Source organism: Papilio xuthus, unplaced genomic scaffold (genome assembly GCF_000836235.2).
Source record: "Papilio xuthus unplaced genomic scaffold, Pxut_1.1 DF828585.1, whole genome shotgun sequence".
In the NCBI taxonomy this organism is placed as follows: Eukaryota; Metazoa; Arthropoda; class Insecta; order Lepidoptera; family Papilionidae; genus Papilio; species Papilio xuthus.
The window spans coordinates 61,873-84,496 of NW_013530064.1; the positions used below are offsets into that span (position 1 = coordinate 61,873).

The 22,624-nt window shown below is 36.5% G+C and overlaps 3 protein-coding genes across 5 annotated transcripts in view; 2 read left to right on the top strand and 1 right to left on the bottom strand.

The window, feature by feature from the left end:
* loaf (low-density lipoprotein receptor domain containing lost and found) overlaps positions 1-22,624 on the bottom strand; it is a 43,978-nt gene that overhangs the window by 20,783 nt on the left and 571 nt on the right. The window contains exon 2 of one of the 2 annotated variants that reach the window (XM_013305812.1): positions 15,940-16,095. The exons of the other annotated variant lie outside the window; for it this stretch is intronic. The gene's annotated coding sequence lies outside the window, so the exon portion shown is untranslated. The remainder of the gene's footprint in view (positions 1-15,939; positions 16,096-22,624) is intronic. 2 annotated transcript variants of the gene reach the window in all.
* Positions 4,501-9,244, top strand: LOC106113082 (maltase A1-like). Of its 2 annotated transcripts, none has more exons than XM_013305807.1 (9): positions 4,501-4,636; positions 5,319-5,471; positions 6,537-6,716; positions 6,993-7,159; positions 7,322-7,707; positions 7,803-8,004; positions 8,200-8,556; positions 8,668-8,906; positions 9,153-9,244. In XM_013305807.1, the coding sequence occupies exons 1-9, from the start codon at positions 4,516-4,518 to the stop codon at positions 9,223-9,225; spliced, it is 1,878 nt and encodes a 625-aa protein (XP_013161261.1). In that variant the 5' UTR covers positions 4,501-4,515; the 3' UTR covers positions 9,226-9,244. The 2 variants fall into 2 exon arrangements, with proteins under 2 accessions (XP_013161261.1, XP_013161262.1); XM_013305808.1 differs by lacking the exon at positions 9,153-9,244 and adding an exon at positions 8,982-9,007 and having other exon boundaries at positions 8,668-8,947.
* LOC106113083 (maltase 1-like) lies at positions 12,034-15,618 on the top strand. Its single transcript, XM_013305809.1, has 8 exons — positions 12,034-12,244; positions 12,477-12,656; positions 12,800-12,957; positions 13,073-13,458; positions 13,597-13,798; positions 13,936-14,292; positions 14,407-14,645; positions 15,519-15,618. Exons 1-8 carry the CDS (start codon positions 12,034-12,036, stop codon positions 15,589-15,591), a joined length of 1,806 nt encoding a protein of 601 aa, XP_013161263.1. The 3' UTR covers positions 15,592-15,618.

Genomic DNA, 22,624 nt, shown 5'->3' on the forward strand with positions numbered 1-22,624 from the left:
GACCAAAACAACGCAATAAAACTATATTACTATAATATGATGTCACGTATCCCGCAGGACTTCCGTTGGCGTAATTACCACGTAATAAGTTATTACTGCCCGGTGATAACGCGTAATTGTAGTAATAGGCCCCTAAGTTAATAGTAAAGCGAAGGTTATATGGCTTTCACCCCATTACAGCAATGTTTAACTTAGTTCCTCATTGTACTTTCAGGGCGGTAAAGATGACGCGATAAGGGAAATATTATTTTAACTGAATTTGGTTTTCTTTTTTATTTTCACGATTTGATTAAAATATTTTAACGCATTTTATGATATTTAATGATTTTCAACCTTCATATATTTAAAAAAATAGTAAGTAATCTTTATTTTTTCTATGTCTTTTAAAACTATCTAATAAAGTTTTTATTTCAAGCCCATTTTTCTATATTTTCAATGCGGGGTCTGACTTAAAGAGACCGAATAAAATATTTTAAGCGTTCATTGTCTGCTTAAAGGAAATATTTACATGAGATCGGTTACACCCACGAGCCATCCTTGAAGAGGGCGAGCCTACGCGATCTCGGGGGAGGCACGGGGAGGGTATCGACCCGCTCCACCACTGGGTCGTTCACCCCGCCCCGCGTAGCGATAGCCGTAGCCCATAGCCGGCTCGTAGCGCCGCGTAGCCGCATATCCGAAAACATCCGCTTTAGTTATTTTTTTCATTTTTTTTCCCGCCCGCGGTTATTCCGACGTTACGCTTGATCGTTCGTTTCGTTTTTATTCTGTGTTTTGTTTTGATTGGTTAAAGATGACTTTGATGTTCTATTCCAAACTTTTTCCACTGTTCGGTATTTTGAAAGGCAAGGAATTATGGTAACATTTTTATGATGATTATAGAAAAGTTTAAAAATAAATTCCACTGTTCGGTATTTTGAAAGGCAAGGAATTATGGTAACATTTTTATGATGATTATAGAAAAGTTTAAAAATAAAACTTTGTTGGTGAAATAGAATATTTATGTATTAATCATAAATTAATAAAAACTCCGCTTCGAATACAACTGTTGGTTTCAAGGTGTTGTAAGTCCTGCATCCTGCAAGGATACTATACACTTAAGGATACTAAAGTTAGTAGCAAACCAAAAATATTGTTAGTTAACATTTTAAATGTATTTTCAACAATTATATTCACATAATTTCGCAACATCCACAAGAGTCTCGTATATTCTCCAGACGAGTGCGTGGCGTAGGCGAGGTTTACGGGGGCGCATGGCGTTGAAACTACGAGCGCAATTAAAATTCTCTCCCGACCGAGATGCAAAAAAGGACGTGTTAAACAACTAAATAAAAAAAAACAAGTTCTCATCGCGTGCAATTTATTTTGTTCCCGCACAAGTCGATTCTCTCTCGTCTAGTCTTAATTAAATTCCGATTCATGTTCTAACTAGTGAATATCTAAAACTCGAACAGTTTACAAATAAAACAAGACGCTTTGTAATTATCCTACAGTCGAGTTGCGGCTTCGAAATTAATGTTAGCAACTCTCCTAGTAGACTCTTTACTTTCTTTATCTCTCGGAAATTTTATTTGCATAAAATAATTTGAGTAACGATTACACTTTAAAAATATGAAATAATTTTGTCAACAATCATGTCGTAGTACATAAGTTTATATACAACGATCGCTGAATAATTCATTACTTTGAAAAAGCGTCAAAAAGGATTGAATCGGAGACCGAAACGTGTTCATATTTTCCGTCAAAATCCAACCTCACAGACCCTTCGAATCCCTCGACCCACATTCGTTTGAAGATTCAATAGACAACTTCCCGTCATTAAATTTATAGCATGTATATTTTATTATTAAAAATATTTAACAATAAATCGAAAAATATATAAATATATGTATACTAAGCAACTAAAATGTAATAAATAACAAAAATAATAAAATAAATTAAAGTAAGTTTAGAAGAAACTAAAAATTGTCAAATATCCGCAAGTCACTTAACAGCTCTGACATTGAGCGGATAAACAATTCGACAGTTTTGGTTCGTGGAATGTACAGTTAACCATTTCTCGACAGATATTGCTTCTTAGTTCGCGAAAATATATTCTACATTTGTGATATTCATCTCCTGTACAATCTTGTAACATGGTTACCGAATCCAATCAGAAACCTTTCCTTTACAACATACTTACATACTTCTAGTACCCAATTTATCTTCTGAATTGCTACAAATCTACAGCAGCTACTATGTTAAACATAATATAATCATATTTTACTTATCTATTGACTTAGCTGCCTTTGAGTCACATATTATTAAGCACATAATTAGTATGATTACAGAATACATAAGCAGCTTTGAGAGCAATATTAACTTTATATTCTCCTCATGATTAACGGACCGTAATCCTGATTACACATACGCACACTCGAGCGAAATCCTTCGGCTTACGAACACTAAATATACATCCATAATGGCTTCATACGACCTCATAATATTTTTCTCACGTACCGCTCCGCCGCGATTGGCGATTGGATCGTCGAATATTTCGTTTAGGCGGCGCACCGCCTAATTCCATTGTAAATGAGGCGGCGGACCCTGGCCGAGGCCCTGGTATCGACAGGCGCTGCGAGACCTCCAGCGTGATTAATTAAGCCCCGGTCCCTGCGTGTGATTAATGCGTCCCATGAAAAAATCCGCGAAAAATCAATTCGCTTCTTACACGCGCCGCGCACGAGCGGCTGGAGTGCAAACACGAGTGGACCTGACGCGTCCCAATTAATCATCGCCATTTAGATTGAATAATGCGATGAGTTGCAGCGGCTCAGGTGTCAGCCGACGTCATTAATAAGCGGAGGAGTGGATTCGATTTCACTATTGAAACTTTGGCGCTATTATGAATTACTTCTTCTTATAATACGTGGTAGTTTTTCCTGATGTTGTTTGCCCGAATATCAAATGCTTTACTTTTTACGTCACGGGAATGACGTATCTGCGTATACAAGTAGCAACTTCACGGCTACATGAATAACACGACATTACAAATTTTCGACTGTGTAAATTTGCTTTGCCATCTTTTCTCACGACGGTATTAACAAACAGGTATCGAGCGACTGACAGATCAAAATGTTGGCGACGACGCACGCCTGACCCAAACATCTTTAACATTGTATTCGGTAAGACTAAAATCGCCGGGTTTCTAAGGTTTACGTAGCTTCGTGTACGAAAGACCTTACTCTATAAAAGCAGATGTTTCCAAAGATGTGACTCACTTGAATTTTTAAATAGAATAGTAACAACACGTCTTGCAAATGGTTATAATGCGTTATTATTAAAAAGAATATTGAGTACAGCATAGCTTCAACTCAAAGTATTACACTGTTAACAGTGTTAGATATCATAAATTATATTGATAACATTATCAAGTAAAAAGTGCGTTTCTTTTTAACTCATTTCAAACAAAGTATAAGACCAAATTAAGCTATACTTAAACAATCATTAGAAGTTAATAATGGGAGTTGTTCCAATGACAATGGACAGATTTGTTAGAAGATTTTATTTTGGTAAGTTACTGTACAAATAAATATACATATGTAATTGTATACGACATTTGTTATCTACCGGATATTTATTTGATAACAACTGGATTATAAAACTCGTGTGGAGTTGATAATGACGGGATTAAAGTTGATTATATGTTTGATTATATACTGTATTTAAAATAAACTATCTGTAAAACGATCGGCGAAGTGCTACGTATGTACATATGTATATGTAAACGTTAAACAAAATAGAAACGATTTTATTGTTGTGGTTTTCGCATCTAAAATCATCATAGGATATTTAAAACATGGCCCGAAACGGTTACGTTAGTTTTTGTAGCACATACGTAGATTAAATAGTAATATTTAAAACGTTAAATTTTAAAAATTTAAATAAACTATTGCTTAAACATTTGAAGTTTATTTTTTTTGTTATTAGTAATATATTATAGAATTTTCTTTATTAGAGCGTGTAATGTTTTTGAAGTATGCTAATTATATGTTGTACATGTTCTTTCTAGATATAACGTTATCGTTATTTAAACGTAATTAAGGTTACAATTCTAAAACGTTACTCTCATCTGTTAATAACACTTTTCTGTTAAAAACAAAATATTGTGTCAAGATAAGCATTGTCTTCTTCAGACTTGTTTAATTTCATTTTTATTCGTTAACTGTAATTAAAAAAAAGAACATGCCAGGTTATTGTAGTGCATACTTTATATTATTTACTGACTAAAGTGCTAAACCACTTGCGACTCTTTAAGATCTGACCAATCTTTGTCGCTATAGTAGAAAGAATAACAAAATTTTGCGCAAATATTAGAACCAACTCAAGAGCCACGAAAATACTTTATACAAATCTTAAACTTTGTAAAGTGGTGTCAACTATTATAGCAACGGCATTAGAATCTAAATAGCACCCCAACTAGTACGAAAAGATTCATCGATCATGATAGCGCAATCTTTAAAGTCGGCATGATCCATGATAAATAATGGTGGAGAGTTGCGCACGCGCATTGTCCCCGGCACAGACGCGATGGGTACAGCTCTGAAAGCGGCCGCGATCGCGGTGGCCGCCCTCGCCGTCATGGGAGGGATTGCAAGTAAGCTATTGTATATTATACCAATTATTAATTTAAACCCACACGGACCTCACTAGGTCACGCTTATTTTTGTAGATAACATTCTGAAAACAGAACAACTCGTCCTATCTTACTAAATTGGTTACGTATAAAACAACACATAAGGTTAATTAAAATACTCCTGTTTTAATCTTGAATGATACAATAAAGAAATTAATAATAGTATTGTTTGTCATTGAGGTAATATTTGTCATTACTTTTTTTATTGTTACTTCTGAGTTACGATAAGATTATATTTTAATGTTATTAATTTATGCGGTAATTGCTCTAAAGATTACAAGCGGCTTAAGAAAAATAAACAACATCAAAAAACATAGAAATTTTGAACATAACTGTTCATTTTTGCAGTAATTTTATCAAGCATTGGAGTTTTGAAAATGAATAGAAAAATAACAACGAATTTCTTGCGAATTAAAATATTTGCAATGTTTTTGAAACAATCGGCTATATCGTTTTATGTCCCTTAACTTGAATTTATCTCTTACTTTTTCCAATAAACGCGACCCTAACATTTCATCATTTCGGAACAAAAGGTGAAGCGAAAATTAAATGAGATTCACTGCTTCCCCGTTTTATCCACAAATAGAGAAAACTACATCTTGTCTCTTTATTCAATATGTGTGTGTTCATATTCAATTTCCAGTTGGTATAACATTCGCGGTACTATCGACGCAGACGACTGCGCCTGCGCCGCCCGAACTGCTGCCCCTTGACTGGTGGAAGCACTGCGTACTCTACCAGATCTACCCAAGATCGTTCAAGGACAGCGATGGAGACGGTATTGGTGACTTGAAAGGTTAGATATATTTTATTTATGGATAAAATCGCAACCTACAATACTTCAATAGTAATATTTAAGAACCCAACATACATTGACTTCGAAAATCTGACTAAGACCGTAAATTCCCTAGCTTGACATCATGACATCATCAGCTCACTATACGTCCCCACCGAGGGGCTCGGAGCCTACCCTAAGTTAAGGGTGATTAGGCCATAGTCAACCACGCTGGCCAAGTGCGGGTTGGTTGACTTCACACGTATCTTTGAATTTCTTCTCAGATACGTGCAGGTTGCATCACGATGTTTTCTTTCACCCTAAGAATTCCCTAGCTTGCTATCGTAAAAACAATCGTCAGGTAATACGATAAGGGAACAATGAACCCAAAAATACTGTTATTGAATCAATTAACACATAAGTTAAAAACAATTTCGATAAAGCTTAACCAAACTAAATAAACAGACAATATTGTATGCAAATTAATGCATATGCATGAAAATGTGTTTATATGTAAATTATGCAAAATATATTAACGATAATTTTTAAAGTAGAGCAGAAAAACATTTCAATCAAAGATAATACATATTATTGATATTAAAAACGATAATATCGTAAAAAAGGCCTACAAGAAATGATATAATAGAAATGTTCAATCATGATTAATATGAACAACGCTGATTGATTTAGATAAGTAAAAGGAAGGTCATAATGATAATAAACATTTTTAACTACTAAGACTAATTAGATTAGAGAAGACTAAGTAGATAAATCAGTTAAAGGCAATGTTGTAAATTTAGCTGGAATTACAAATGTTAAACAACGCTGTAATATAAGATGAAGTACAATATTAAATCATATCCAAGCTGAATATCTAAAATAGTACTTGCTTAACAATAACAACGTTATAAATAAAACATCAACAGTAAACTAAAAAAATATACTTATCTGACATTTTGCGCAGTGATTACGCCATCAGTCCCCGACGTAATTGTGATTTACAATAAAGTATAGGTGTACTTCCTGACTCACAATAACATAATCGTCAAATGTCAGGTAAATTGCAAGCATTTGTCGTAATTGCAGGAATCATCAGCGAGTTGGAACATTTTGTGGACGCCGGTGTCGATGCGATTTGGATGTCGCCGATCTTCGAATCTCCCATGGTTGATTTCGGATATGATATCAGCAATTTTTATAAAATTCACTACGAATATGGAACTATGGAAGATTTTGAGGAATTACTGAAAAAAGCCCATGAATTAGGTCAGTATTTAAATTCCGCATCCATTTTTTTTTCAAGGTAATGCCAATAATTGCATGTGATGAATTGAAATTAAATTTGGTTTTCGTTTATAGGTGACATAAAATGTCCCCTAAAACACGAGGCAATTCGTGATATGAAAATCTATTGTTATTTATTTAATGATACAAATAAAACTATTTGTACACATTAATATCAAATCTCACCTTGTTGATAAAATCTGCTTCTTTAATAAAGTAGAAATAGTATAATAAAAGTGATAACTATTTATTTTGCAGGTATAAAAGTACTATTGGATTTTGTTCCCAATCACGCGAGCACAGAGTCTGAGTATTTCATCAATTCTGAGAAGAAAGTACCAGGATATGAAGACTATTTCGTGTGGGCTGACTCACCAGGACCAGATCCCAATAATGCCAGTGTTATGCGTCCACCTTCTAACTGGGTAAGATTTTAATTGAAACCTCGCTACGTGACCTTCACTCAATCTCTCTCTTTTATAGTCTTCTTCGAGTCTATGGTTATTTCTCATAAATTAAACGGATGTATTGCTCAGATTCATAAGTTTACTACCTCTTGTATATCGTATGATTACCTAAAATTACAGGTCAGCCAGTTCGGGGGATCGGCATGGGAATGGAGCGAGGCTCGTCAACAGTTCTACCTCCACCAGTTCGCAATCGAGCAAGCAGACTTCAACTTTAGAAATCCAGTGGTCAGGCAAGAAATGTTCAACATCATGGAGTTCTGGCTAGACAAGGGTGCTGATGGATTCAGGGTGGACGCTCTGCCTTACCTGATTGAAGCGGACCCCGCCGACCACAACGGTAGCTACCCTGATGACCCTCTGAGTGGAATAATACATTTCGAACCGCACCAGTTGGGTTACACGATTCCGCTTTACACCAAAGACCTAATCGAGCTTTATGATATCGTTTATGAATGGAGGGAATTCGTCGACAAATACCTTGAGGACCATCCTGGCGACACTAGGTCAGTTATTATAAATATTTGTGCACTCCCAGTTTTCTCTATCAATTCCGTAGTATGTATAATAATTTTGAACGTAATTTTTTTTTATATTTCAGAGTACTCTTCTCGGAAGGTTACGCTAACGTGACGATGACAATGTTGTACTATGGGAACGAGGAGGGCGCGGTGGGCGCTCATTTTCCCTTTAACTTCGACTTTATCACCGATTTATCCGCTAAATCAAATGCCAGAGACTTTGTCTACATCATTCTCAGGTGGCTGACGTACATGCCTCACGGTGGTGTTCCCAACTGGGTGGTAAGAATTTTTTACGCCAAAGAAGTGATAATAGTCTATGGATGTATAATTTTTTTGTTTTTTTTTCGCAAAATGAATATCGAAAGTGATAATTTTAATGCTAGCACTTTTAAATTATAAATATATATAAGAGTTATTTACAGCTTACAACGTTGGATGCTTACACTCGCTCAAGATTTGAAATATTATTTTCAGTTTGGCAACCACGACAACAACAGGATGCCAACTCGATTCCGCCACAACATGGTGGACGGCTTGAACTCTCTCAATATGTTGCTACCGGGAGTGGCAGTGACGTACCAGGGCGAAGAGATCGGGATGAGAGACGGCTACGTCAGCTGGGAGGACACTGTCGATGTAGAGGCCTGCAATAGAGGAGACGAGGACACCTACCACCTTTACTCCAGAGATCCAGCCAGAACCCCATACCACTGGAACAATGGCACCAACGCCGGATTCTCAACAGGAGAGAAAACTTGGCTACCCGTCGCTGATGATTTCAAAGAAATCAATCTAGCGAAACAGAAAGAAGATACTCGAAGCCATTACAAGGTACTACATCTATTCAACTTTTATGCTTTGAGATGTTCAAAAGATTTAAGTACTTTATTTTGTGTTCCAGTTTTAAACGTACTTTTAAGGATATTTTGTCATAATTTCCAGGTGTATCAAGCATTGACAGCTCTTCGCAAGGAGAAGACGCTGGCGTACGGCGAGTACGATATTAGAGCATTATCGGATCGCACGTTGTACCTAGTGAGGAGCCTGCCCACACACAACACTTACGTGCTATTGTTCAACGTGGCCGACACAGCTGACACGGTGCGACTGGACCGCGTACCGCATCTCAAGCTACCGGCCACTATATACGTATCTAGTGTACATTCAAACAGACTAGCGGGGTACGTTAAACTAAAAATTTCCTGCGCAAAATTTGGTTGGTTTATCTTCGAAATTTTGTAAAATCACATTTGCTATTAAAAAATAACGACTCCGTGTACCTCGTGGTCGTACCAGTCTATAGTTTTTTTCATTCAGTGCCCGTGTATCTACCGTTATTGCATCCTTACAATACAATACTATGTACGATTAGATATTTATAAAAGAATGTAAAGTAAATTTATTGTGAATATTTACATATGTTACAGAGCTACTATAGACGGTGAGCAGGTGACGCTGCAGGCGGGAGAGGCGCTCGTATTGAAGTCGGATCCGGTTTGATTTGCTTCATTGATATTGGATAAAGTAAAATGTTGTAAATATGAGGTCAAATGTTATACATATTATTTATTATAAGTGATAATTTAAATTTAATCTGTATGTTGATAAATCAGATCTTAGTTATACCTTTTAATATAGAAATGGAACGTAGTATTATCAATTAATTAATAAACTGTTTGTTTTTAATAATCTTGTCTCATTTTATCCTGATAAATAAATAGGAAATATAAAATAAAACATATGCTCTCATTATCTTTTAAAAAAGAGACCAAATAATGATTTGTTTTGGTAATGCAGTTAATGGCGTATGAAATCATGCGATCTACATTATCTCCAATAAACTATCAAATTAATGAATAAAAAACAGGTTACAGTTATTTCACTTTCTTTTGTATCATTTTATTACTTGAGTAGCCGGCAATTCCATCAGAGGATTTGTACTTCGTCAGAGTCGTCGTCGTCATCCTGATTATGAGAATAAGCAAGGCGTTCTCATTAAGAAAGTAAGAAAAATTACACATTACAATATCAAACCGATACCTTAGTATTTAAAATGTCAAGGTTATATTATATTAAAAATAGAGCACCACCGGCTGCGGAGTCCCATGACTCAGACAACCAGTGGTCAGGGCTGCAGAGACATGAACCTTCTTACGATGCGTGCGGTTTCAATGCCAATATCATTAAACTGTTGTTTGCTTCATAATAAATGCAAATCCAGCACCCAAGCAATGTTCAGAGTTGAAAAACCAATTACTCTTTCGCATTATAATTAATATTGATTCCCGGTTGCAAAGATATCCTGATTAGACAATTCCTACACTTTTGTGTAAACTTTATTCAACAGAGTATACACAACAGACGATTTAGCTTTTAAAATACAACACAACAGATGAAACGTATAAACTGTTAAGCCAAATTTTTGGGAGCAGAGTCGAAAACAATGTGGAAACTATTACAGCCACCTACGCTTGCGTTACATGAATTTGCTTTGTGTAAATACGATATAAAGCGCTAAGTTGCTCTCGAATACAATTTGGTGTTTTATTTGGAAACGTTTATCCCGGCCTTTGATACGAAAGCTGGCTTCCGCTGCGGAATTCCGTCGTTCCATACTTGTTCCAAACATTTACCACTTTGCGGTGCGCGTCATAAAAGCGTTGTTTTTCGTAGCTTTTTGGAGCAATAAAATTTTGCACGATTTTACCCCGCGGCCAGAAAGTTATCGGTTTTCAAAATGAAATGTGTAACGGCTACAAAAAGTTTATTGTTGTATGAAATAGGTGGGTACTGTTTTTCACGATATGTGGGATACAAAGCAAAAGCGAGTCACGGTTTTTTTACTATTTTGAGAATTTTTTGATCTGAACCGGAAAGCTAATAAGATTTATTTGTACATTTGTAGCCTGTGCCATGTTGTACTTGTGTCTGTACGTTGCATGTGTGACTAAATTAAACGACAACTACACAACAATTCAATTGAATCTGTCTCTATATTACTAACGTCTTAAATTGAGTACTTCATTTAAAAATTTTAGTCTCATTGGTTGTTTTTTAGCTTCTACGAGACATATAATAATAATTCAATGAATACAGCACATTTGGGATACATATATCTATAATAATATAAATGTAACGCTAGTACTGCATTTGCAGTCCTTAGAATCGCTCTGCCGTAACATGGATTTCCAGTGGTAGCTGGACGTAGGCCAATTTAAAAAGTATGATTTTGTTATAAAATTATAGTTTACATATTCCAATTAATTTTTTCACTGTGAATTTTCTTTAAATTATGCAAAGATATTATGAGCGGCGTAACACAACACCTAGGACTTGTGAATGAGAGATAAGAAAAGATGGCTGCTAAAATGTATATCTTAGGAATAAACCCATTTCATGTACCAAATGTGATTATCAAAATGAACTGAATTTAATACTTGAGGTATGCATATTTTGATGGGAAAATAAATAGGGAATGTTATTTTAATTTTGATTTATTTCAAAGTCTAATAGTTTGAAATTTCTACCTATTCAAAAACCAGGCTAACTATCTGGGGTAACTATAGCTTTTTATAAATTTATGTGACATGAAAATTTCCTATTTTTAAGGTTGCGATGTGCTTGACATTTACTTTTCATGAATATTAATATAGTGTTTAAGTTAAAACCGGATAAGACATTCTTAACGAGCTGAAGTGATGGATATACCTACTCACCTTTATTCAGCACATTCACATTTTTCTTGCACATATCGTATTAAACTGTTCAAACCAACGGCGTAACGTGATATCACATTTAGAGAAGTCACTGACACAACCATAAAACAAATTCAAATCACTCAGTTTTGGGAAAAAAAATAACATTAAAATTCACAAAAGAAAGTCGATTATTCGTGGTAGAGAAATGCTCAACACTTCGCGTCCGCGGCACACACAATATCTGAATGTAAAAAACAGACAGTATTTGTATGGACATTGTTTTACTACAGTCAAGTTCCATTTCTCCGATAACAAGTGACTTTTCATTTATAAATGAACAATTGTTTAAAGGATATGCATTATTCATGTATTGTCCTTTACGTGCTTCCCTTGATGTAACAGTCAACTTCGCTGTTAAATTAAGCTGTCGCTCAAGGCACCGGAAATTTTTATACAATCCACTATCAAAATAGTTTACATTTACAATTATTCAAGGTTTTTCAATGACAAGTTATCATTATCCTGAAATTTGTCATCGCAATTTAGATTATTAGCAGATAATGTTTCATTTATATATTGGTTCCCATGTGAACGATGAGCATAGTTAAAAATGCCGTCGTGGGGTAAAGTAGTGTTGATATCGGTGTTGGTCGCGGTTGTGGTGGGCGTGGTGGTGGGAACCGTGACTTGGGCATTGATGAGAAGCGACTCGACGCCTCCAGATATTATAGAATTGGACTGGTGGGAGCGAACGATCATTTATCAGATCTATCCACGTTCATTCAAAGACACTGATGGCGATGGAATTGGTGATTTAAAAGGTTCGTACAGTTTATCGCCTGAAGAAAACGTTGACACAATGTTGTCACACGACATAGAAAACACCTTCATTGAATGAGTAATGAACTCATCAATAAGTACCACTTTCAATTCTTAAATTCATAAAAATTTCTAGACCATATCTCATCTCCGAAATAGTCATCCGAAAAATCATCACACAAGCTAAAACTTACATGTGTATAAAGATATAATGGGTATGAAATTCTTCAACAGGTATAACGAGCGAACTGGAACACTTCGTGGAGATGGGCGTCGGCACGATCTGGCTTTCGCCCATCTTCGTCTCCCCCATGGTGGACTTCGGGTACGACATCAGTGACTTCTACGATATTCACTATGAGTACGGCACCATGGCTGACTTTGAAGAACTAATTCGGCGAGCTCGACAACTTGGTACATTTTTCTCTATAAGCATAAGCACTTTTGATGAAAACGCAGAAATAAAAATATTATTATAATATATATATACAGACAAATAGCTTAAAATGAGACATGCAAAGAAACAGTAAATCAATAAAAATTGTTCGACTCTTAAGGTATCAAGGTGCTTTTGGACTACGTGCCGAACCACGCGAGCACAGAGTCAGAATACTTTAAGAAATCAGTGGCCAGGGAGCCTGGCTACGAGAACTTCTTCATATGGGCTGATCCTAAGATAGATGCTAATGGGAACCGCACAGTTCCTTCCAATTGGGTAACGTTTCTATAAATATATTAAAACATAAATATAGCCTTGGGTTTGAAATCTTTTCCAATATACATATATTTTGAAAATCGTAAGTATCCTCATATATTAAACTGTATTATAGATCAGTCAGTTCGGTGGAAGTGTGTGGGAGTGGAACGAAGAGCGGCAACAGTACTACCTGCACCAGTTCGCAGTAGAGCAGGCAGACTTCAACTTCCGCGAGCCCGCCGTCAGGCAGGAGATGATCAACATCATGCAGTTCTGGATAGAGAAAGGGGCGCACGGCTTCCGTTTGGACGCTCTTCCCCACCTCTTCGAAGCCGACCCCGACGATCACGGAGGTTTCTTCCCTGATGAACCTCTATCCGGGAACATGTTCGTAACAAGTGATCAGATCGGATACACCACACAGGTGCATATAAAAGACCTAATAGAGATTTACGATGTTGTCTACGAATGGAGAGAATTCGCAGACAAATGGCAGGAAGACAACGATTCAGAAACTATGTAAGTTTTCAGCTCTATACTGTGTATGTCTTTTTATTATGTATATCTTACAAACTGTTGTAGGTGTAACTTTCTCCGACGTTATTTTGCTTCGTCATGGGTTACATACATACGAACTGAAATTCAAGTTTATTCCAGAGTACTTCTAGCAGAAGCATATGCTAACGTTTCAATGACTATGCTCTACTACGGCGACGAGCGCGACCGCATTGGTTGCCACTTCCCCTTCAACTTTGACTTCATCACCAGTCTCAGGGCCACCTCTAACGCCCGAGACTTTGTCTACGTCATCAGCCGCTGGCTCACGTACATGCCGTACGGAAATGTCGCTAATTGGGTGGTAAGTTGATATATCGCTTATATCTATTAACACCAGTATTCATAAAGTCAACAAAGATGGCGCACAACCTCATCGAACTGGATATTACTTTAGACCTTTACATTAAACTGAGATTTCATAATACAATTTTTTTTCAGTTTGGCAACCACGATAATAGCAGAGCGCCGTCAAGGTTTAGGTCTAATATGGTGGATGGTCTGAATGCACTAAATTTGATACTCCCTGGAGTGGCCATCACCTACCAGGGCGAGGAGTTAGGAATGAGGGACGGGTACGTCAGCTGGAACGATACCGTTGACGTAAATGCGATCAACCAAGGTAATCCCGACAACTATTTGGAGTACTCCAGAGACCCGGCACGCACGCCCTACCACTGGAACAACTCAACCAATGCAGGCTTCACCACTGGACAGACCACCTGGCTTCCGGTAGCTGAAGACTACATGGAAATAAATCTACAGGCGCAGAAAGATGCCGAACGGAGTCATTATAAGGTTTATTAAATATTTTCTAAAGTAGCACCTACGAAATAAAATCCATACCTTAACCACTTTTTATAAAATTTTATATTTTGTTTCTAAATAAATTATATGCTCAATATTTTTCAGGTATACCAATCTCTGAGTAGACTTCGCAGGATGGCCTCACTGTCCCACGGTACTCACTACCTGGAGGCGTTGTCCGTCAACACGTTGGTCCTGGTGCGTCACCTCGCCACATACAACACCTACGCCCTCGTGTTCAATGTAGGAACAGAGGAGGACACTGTTGACTTATCTAGAGTCACATTCCTGGCAGAACCTATGACCGTCTACGAATCAAGTGTATTCTCAAGGAGAAGAACGGGGTATGTTTTTATGATATAAACGAATAGCTCTTCTAATACAGAGTTAGAAATTAACTGCTCTGCTCTATGTCCCACTCAACATCATCCATATTTGAAGCTTAATTATTAGGTAAAATTATTTCATCGAAATAGTATTGATTTATTAAATGAGAATGACACTGAAGATTACCTTATCTATTAGATCATTCCAGGAAACAATTCTAGTTATCTAACGGTTGTCTAATAAGAGATTGTACAAGTATAATTAAAAATTATATTGCGACTTATCTCTTATTAATATGAAGGAAAAGTGTAAATACTTGACAAATATATTTTTATCAAGTAACGTATTATACATTATCACCTAATTTCCTTATCCACTTTAACAAAATGATCGAAACCCATTCTCAAATGTTTGCGCGATGCAGAACACAATCTTTCAGCATTTTATTTATATCAAAGATAACTCTGTGCAATTTATAAACGATTAATAGTTATTACATCCTAAATATTTTATTACGAGTGCCTATTTCTTTTTATCTAAATCGATTAAATATTAGATAACTACGTTATTGTAGATTGTAGAAAGGAAAACATATATAATTTCTATTTATCAATGAAATATAATGAAATTACATGTAAAGATAACACGGACACATGCTAAATATATATCATAATGTAGAGAAGGAAAATTTTAACAAATTGCTTGAAGCACAATCGATATAAGTAACACCTTTCATGCGATAAGTAGCTGTATTCAATGAGTCTTTTCTATGAATTCTGTTGTTTTGGAATAATTTATTACCTATAGGTAAGCCTCTTGCTTGTTTATATCCCCTTTATAAGAAATTAGACGTAACTCTTGTTTTTTAAAGCAATTATGAATTGTTTCAGCGATGCAATATCATTGGGAGAGTTGAGTCTGCAGCCGGGGGAGATGCTAGTGTTGCGCGCGCCACCAACCTAACTCCTATATTAGGCACTAGATAAATATTGTTAAATAAATTTTAGGAAATTATTAAAATATGAGCATCATTTACAAATCCCTATAGTCACGATAGCCGGACTAGAATAAGAAATCAACTTTATATCCATTGATTCAGCGATACCTCTTGTTCCATAGTTTAATTGAACAGTAAATTTCAATTGTACAAAATATGAACAAAAAAAGCAGGATTCTTCAAGTAACGAAAACAATTTCCTCGTAAAAACTAACGTATCATCCTCCGGGGTGTTATTAAAATTTGCGTTCGTCAACAAATGACATAGTTCGGTGCTCGGAGACCTCTTTAGTACTATATTATTCGGTACGTACCGTAATTTGTCTCGTAACGGAGGGGCGATTACCGGCCGCTTGCTGACGTCGCTTCCGGCGTAGTGACGGCCCTGAGTGCACTCCGTACCGCATTTAGGATGTTACGGTATTTTAGCAAAGTTGCACGCCACCCCAACCGGGCTGGTACGCCGTGCTCTAGATTTAAATTTAAAACGTTTTAATGACAGCACTCCGGCTTAATGTACCGGTTTATTAAAATTATAAGCGATTTTAAACAGAGATTGCAGTATTATACAATAATATTTTCTTGAGTTTAAACATAAAGTTTAAGAATATTTTTCATCTAAATGAACAATAGACATATTTTATTGTAATTTGCTATTCTTCTAATTGATCTTTAAAAATATTTTGGAGGAATTTTTATTGTCTCATTTATAACATTTTCTAATCTTTTCATGTAATTTTACTCGATCTTTAATATTATCCAATAACTATTAGAACACACAGACAGTTTTGAATTTTTTTTTATACACGTTAAAGACGATGTCTCATCACTAGTATGACAAATTACAAGGTCATGGTGTACGGTAAATGATCATTACAGAGGCAATCTCTGTTAGCATGCAGCTCATCGCGCTCGCGTTAGTACTGGCCGTGGGGGGTGCGGGGGGCGTAGGGGGAGCGGGGAATGTGGGGGGCACGGGGGGTGCAGGCCCTGCGGAGCGCTGGTGGAGTAATGCGGTTTATTACAGGATCCAAGTTGATTCCTTCAAGGACATCAACGGTGATGGATTGGGCGATTTGCAAGGTAATATTTGAGAGATTCGTGTATTCGCTTATAAAAACAACCGAGCTTTGGTAACAGCAATGACATGGTAGTATTATAATCAACAATTCTAGGTTTCAAAAACATCGCATATGTCGAAATAATATCAACCAAGGATTTTATTATAATTTTTGTTGCTTTATGATGCTTTTAACCAACAATTTATCCTTTTTAATAATGAAATTCTCCAAAGATGTAACTCTCAAGAAATATGCTTCGTTTTAATAAAGCTCATTTAAGTTATTTATGAAGGTTTTAATTTCTTTTTTAATTGCCTAGATATTTTCGTTACGTTTCTCGTTAATTTATAGATGTTTTGTTTTCAGGTGTAACTAAGCAAATGAGTTACGTGCGAGCTCTGGGAGCGGACGCAATTATTCTGTCAGCTATCTCAGCTCGCAGCTCAGACTGCACGTGTCCAGGTGTGACAAACTTTGCTGAGATTGATGACAGATATGGCGATTTAAATACGTTTAAATCTTTAATAGAAAAAACCCATAGATTAGGTAAGCGATAGGTTATTGATAAAAGTATAATTACAATTAATTATCTGTTAAATGGCATCTCTATCTGACTTAATTAAACATACATTTAAATGAATTACATAAAATATATTTTACACGTGAATTAGTAGGAATATAGATATTGGAGGCCCAATTTTAGTCCCATTTCCCTTCCCTACCCCTTTCCTAATAAATAAAGGATGGGAACTAGATGCGGACTTTCCGGATGAGATGATGCATGTGAAGGGAAAACATTATCTTTCTTTGCATCCCTCCTCCGTCGATTAAAGATGAAATGGGCAACGGTCGCTTCGCTAATTCTATTAGGTGGCCTATCGCTGGTTTGCGTATCTTACGTATAAAAAAATAAGTAAATCTGCAAGGAGCGCTGAAAGGAATATTAATTTGTAAATTATAATGATGAACTTCAGTGACAACATTATTTTTTTAATACTAAGACAAAAGAACTTGAAATATAATAACTGCAAAATATGAAGTTACTGGACGAAACATACATATATAAAATGATTTGAAATCATTCCACGCAGACGGCGCTCGGGCACAATCTAGTATATATAAATACGATGAAATCAAAACCGCGACAGACAAGTTTGTGTTACTAAATATCTATCTATTGATAACATCCAATTTATTATCTTTTATACACTTTCAATTTCATATATTAAAAGATTTTTTGTACACGAATATTCTTTTGTTTGCTGTATATTACGTAACAACGTGTTTAGTTTGATGACAAACGAGGCTTCTGTTTGCTTATAAAAAAAAAAAAAAAAAATTATTATCTTTTCCACATTATTGTGTTTATATCTATAACATCTTATTATTCATGCCGATGACTTTATGACGTCACACGTTTGAAATTGAGCAGACGAGCGCGGTATTAGTGGAATTATCGAGCAAATTTCTTTTTTGCTACAAATAATGCCTATAACCAATTAGTTTTTTAAAGTCTTTGTTAAATAGTTACATTGGCACTGTCTCTATCATCATATATATGACATCTGTTGCACTTTCCACAAATAGACGTAAGTAGAGTAAAAAGTGGAATAAGTCTACTAAGATACTGATGGATTGCTTAGGTCCATAAGCACTAAGTAACTGAAACAAATAGCTCGCGACCGACTTAACTCGCCTCGCCTAGCCTCGTTACTTACTCGTAGCCTCAAAAGATTACGTCATTCTCAACTTAACTATACTTTATTCCCGTTCATTTAATATAAAACGTGTTCTGTTTATATTTCGCAGAGCTTAAAGTGGTAATTACGTTGAAGTTGGAGGCAATAAGCGTTGCCTCTGAATGGTACAAGTTAAGCGTAGCACGGAACACCGGCTATGAAGATATTATTCTGTGGAAGGAAGCCAAGCCGAATGCGCCAGTGGTTATTCTTACTTTTAATATATTTTTTAATAAAATAGATCAGACCTGTTAACAGTTCATTCATAAGATAAACCGTCTTAACTTTGCTTACAACTTTATTGAACATGATTTGTGGGCTAATTCTTATGTAAATGCAATATTTATTTTATTTAAGTAAATACAATTGACAATGCATGTACAAAGCAATAATAAATAATTTGTGTTCCATTTACAGTCCTGGAACGGCTTGAATTGGACATGGTCGGAGGATAGAGGCGCGCACTACGCGGCGACGGACAATGGAGCATTTCTGGATTTATGTGCAGAGAACACGGCACTGGCGCTGTCGACTGCGCTGTGTGTGTGGCTGAAGAGAGGAATATCCGGCGTGCTACTCAACGTAAACCGAGACTCTGAATGTACTGGGAAGCTGGTTAAAGGACTCGCAGCAGATGCAAGAAGTTGTGCTCGAAGCGCTAACTTAGAAACACCGTGAGTAAATATATCTTAAATAAAGCTACACTTCTTTAATTGCATTTTCTTATTAATGCCTTTTCGACATTAGATATCTGTAAAATGTACTCCATTAAAATGTAATATGAAGTACCAAAATCAAATAGTCTTTCTTTCTTAAATTCCCGAAGTGAAATACTAAAGAATTCGAATCATCGTCAGAAATGAAAACTTCGGCTCGTAACGGATCAAAGTTTCCAAATTATTGAAATCCCGATTTCGATAAAACTGATACGGATTTAATAACTGTAACAACGGTGTTCAGATTAATCACAAATCTAATGAGTTTTCGACGACAAGTCCCAAGTAATAATATTAAATACAAAGGAAACATTTTAAAATAAAACATTAGAAGTAAAGGACAATTCGGCAAAAACGAGTTCTAAATCAGACTCAAGAAACGGAAAGTGATGCAAAGAACTTAAAACTTTACATTACTTAGTCCTTTAAGTACTTCCAAAGTAACTGGAAGAGTACACGAATTACCCCTCGCGCCCCTCGCCCCGCACAGAGCCCCCGCATCGTGCCCGCTTGCTGTAATTACGTAGTCAGTAAATACAAAACGCAAAAGAAAAAGCCTCGCAACTGGCGTATCATTACTGGCGTGCGTCCAACAGTTTTGTGAAATTAATGATCTTAAAGTGTGATATTAAACGTTTCATATCACACTGTTTGCAGCGTAATTATTGTCGAGCTTGAAGCGAGTCCGGCAGATGGCGCCCTCTACGACTACGAAGGAAACGGTGCCAATAGTGTAATAAGTAACGCGCTGACATCGCCTACGAGACCCACCGGCCCAGACTTGGCTGTGGCGGTGCTCACAGACATGTTCCGCTCTCCGCAAGACATGGCGGCCACTTGGCAAGTAAGCATCTTTATTATACCATCTGCAGGCCGTAAATTGAGTCGCAACCACAACGGCAATGTATCGCAACACCACCTCGCTTGCTTTATACTAAATTGTTTCAAAATTCACTTTATCTAATGGAGAATCAGTTGAAAGAATAGAGTATTTTATGTTGGTTGTAAAGTTTATTTTATTGTCAGTTATTTTAGAATATAAACATGAATAAAATACAACAGTTTTTTCGTTGTTTAAAAAAGTATATCATGTTAACCAAAAATTATTTTAACCGATACAAATAACATAGAGATCAATAAAAATCTTACTTCTTACTAATATTATAAATGCGAAGGTTTGGTTTTTTATGGTTGTTTGTTAGAAAGTATAATACTTCCAGAAGAGCTTAACGGATCTCGTTTGAAATTTGGCATAGATGTAGATTTTTTTTATTTAATGCTTAGATTAATTAATATGTGTTAGTAATATTATTATTTGCATTTATAGCTTTTATGTCTCAACAGACGAGCATAACCGGTGGAACACGAATAGCGACAAGGTACGGTAGTGAGATGGTGGATGCTGTCAACTTGCTGGCTCTTATACTGCCTGGTGCTGCTATAATCCAGCAAGGAGACGAGCTAGGCGCTGCCGATACTCTCCTAGAGTGGGTGTCTACTGCTGATTGCTGGCCAGCTAAAGGAGAGCCTTCATTAGCACCGTTCCCGTGGGATGACACGCCCGGTGCAGGGTTCACGAGTGGACAACCCTGGTTACCTCTTGCCACGAACTATAGGTATGCAAACGCGAAGACAGAGTTTGCTAATGAGTTAAGTCACGTCGGTGTCGTCAGAGTTGCTGCCGCTATGAGGAAGTCGCTGGCTATGGGACCACATACAGAGGTAATATTAGAATTGTTTTTTTTCATGTTTTGAATATGAATTAATAGTTGAATGCTTAAGTATATAATACCAGCAAACTATAACTAACATGGGTTCTTTGCCATCAATGTCGGAAAATTATTAGCTAACAAAATTCAGGGATATTTTGTTACTCAATAATTTTAAGGAATAGATTACCCGTACATTTAATATAGATTGTGTTTACCATGTTTTATATCTTTAACGAAATACCTATCGAAATTTTTCTTAAAGAAAAATATTTCCTTTCTTAACAAGCGCTTCAAAAATTTCGCGGCGAGCATCTTCAAAGCATTTTGTTTGAGCGCGGCCGAGCGGCGTGCTCCGGACTAACGTATGCTCGCATTCTGAAATTTAAATTCGAATTTACTCGTACGGGAAAATAATGTGATGCAATCCACAACCGCCTCCTTTATACTGAACACTATACATTTTCACGTCCTCTAATCCTTGCGAGGCAGACGCGCGCGGTTTCATAATACTTTTAAAACAAAATGAAGCACTTTCAGAATAAACAGCTCGTAAAAGATAGTATTTATTTAATCTCTCTAGTACTTTCGCCTACACGATAAAACTTCGTATTTTCACTTAGTCTGGTCTATTATTTCAATTTGTAGAAAAACCTTGATTTAGAATATACGTGGGAATAAATAATTGTTCCGTCGTATATTACTCGGGCTTTATCATCTTTTGTTTGAATTGTATAATAAATATATAGCATACTTTACTTAACTACGTAACTTGATCTCTATTTCTCTATGCTCTATGCTCTATGTTATGGGAACAGCCATCTTAATCTTGGCAAACGGCACATTACTTATATCGACTGCGGTAAGATTGTAACAAACTAATGAATTACAATAAATATGATTTTCAGATCAGGCGCTTAGGAAACGCTCTATCAGTTCTAAGATGGGGTGGCAGCGGCTCTCTCTTAGTAGTCGTCAACTTTGGAAGAAGTCAGCTGGATGTAGAACTGACAAACGTTCCAGGTCTCCCGCCAACTATGACAGTGGCTGCGAGCTCAGGAGGCTCTAGCCTATCCACTGGAGGTCACGTAACCATCGACAAGAGTCTGAGACTGGGCCCAGGCGATGCGGTCTTGCTGGCCGGCCCAGCCAGGCACTGCGGCGGACCAGGCCCCGTCGATAAGATAGCCAACAAGTTGTCTGAAGGTTGGCAGAAAATCAACAAGTACTTTAGTAATACTTAAGTTCAAATGTTATCAACATGTGAAAGGTCTAATAAACTCAATATATGTAAACTTCGAGATATGTGTGTTTATAGTTTTAAATCGAAATTTATCTATTATCTACGTCAATAAATACATTATTACTTGTATTCAATACAAAACTGTGGAAAATGGAATGGAAAGTTATTATATTCAACCTTTTAACTGCTCTATCAGCAGGAATCGTAATGTCCTAAAAATCAAACAAAAGTAGAAGTTGAGATACATAAATATATATTTTCATTATTTAGACTATACAGAAAGAAGCATATTTATCGTCATATAAAAATAGAGTGCGCCGTATAAATCCGTGGGAGGTCTTTAATAACATCCCTATGGCAGTTTCAGAAGTGGAGCGTAAGCGTAAGGTCTTGTATACGATAGTAATTGCACCGTACACGCGGCCGCGGCTCACGCCTCGGGCCTCGCGCGCAACCCGCCGCGCCGCGCCGCTCCTCCGTGCCACGCCGCGCTTCATTTCTTATTGTCTCTATGACCTATTTCCGTTACTA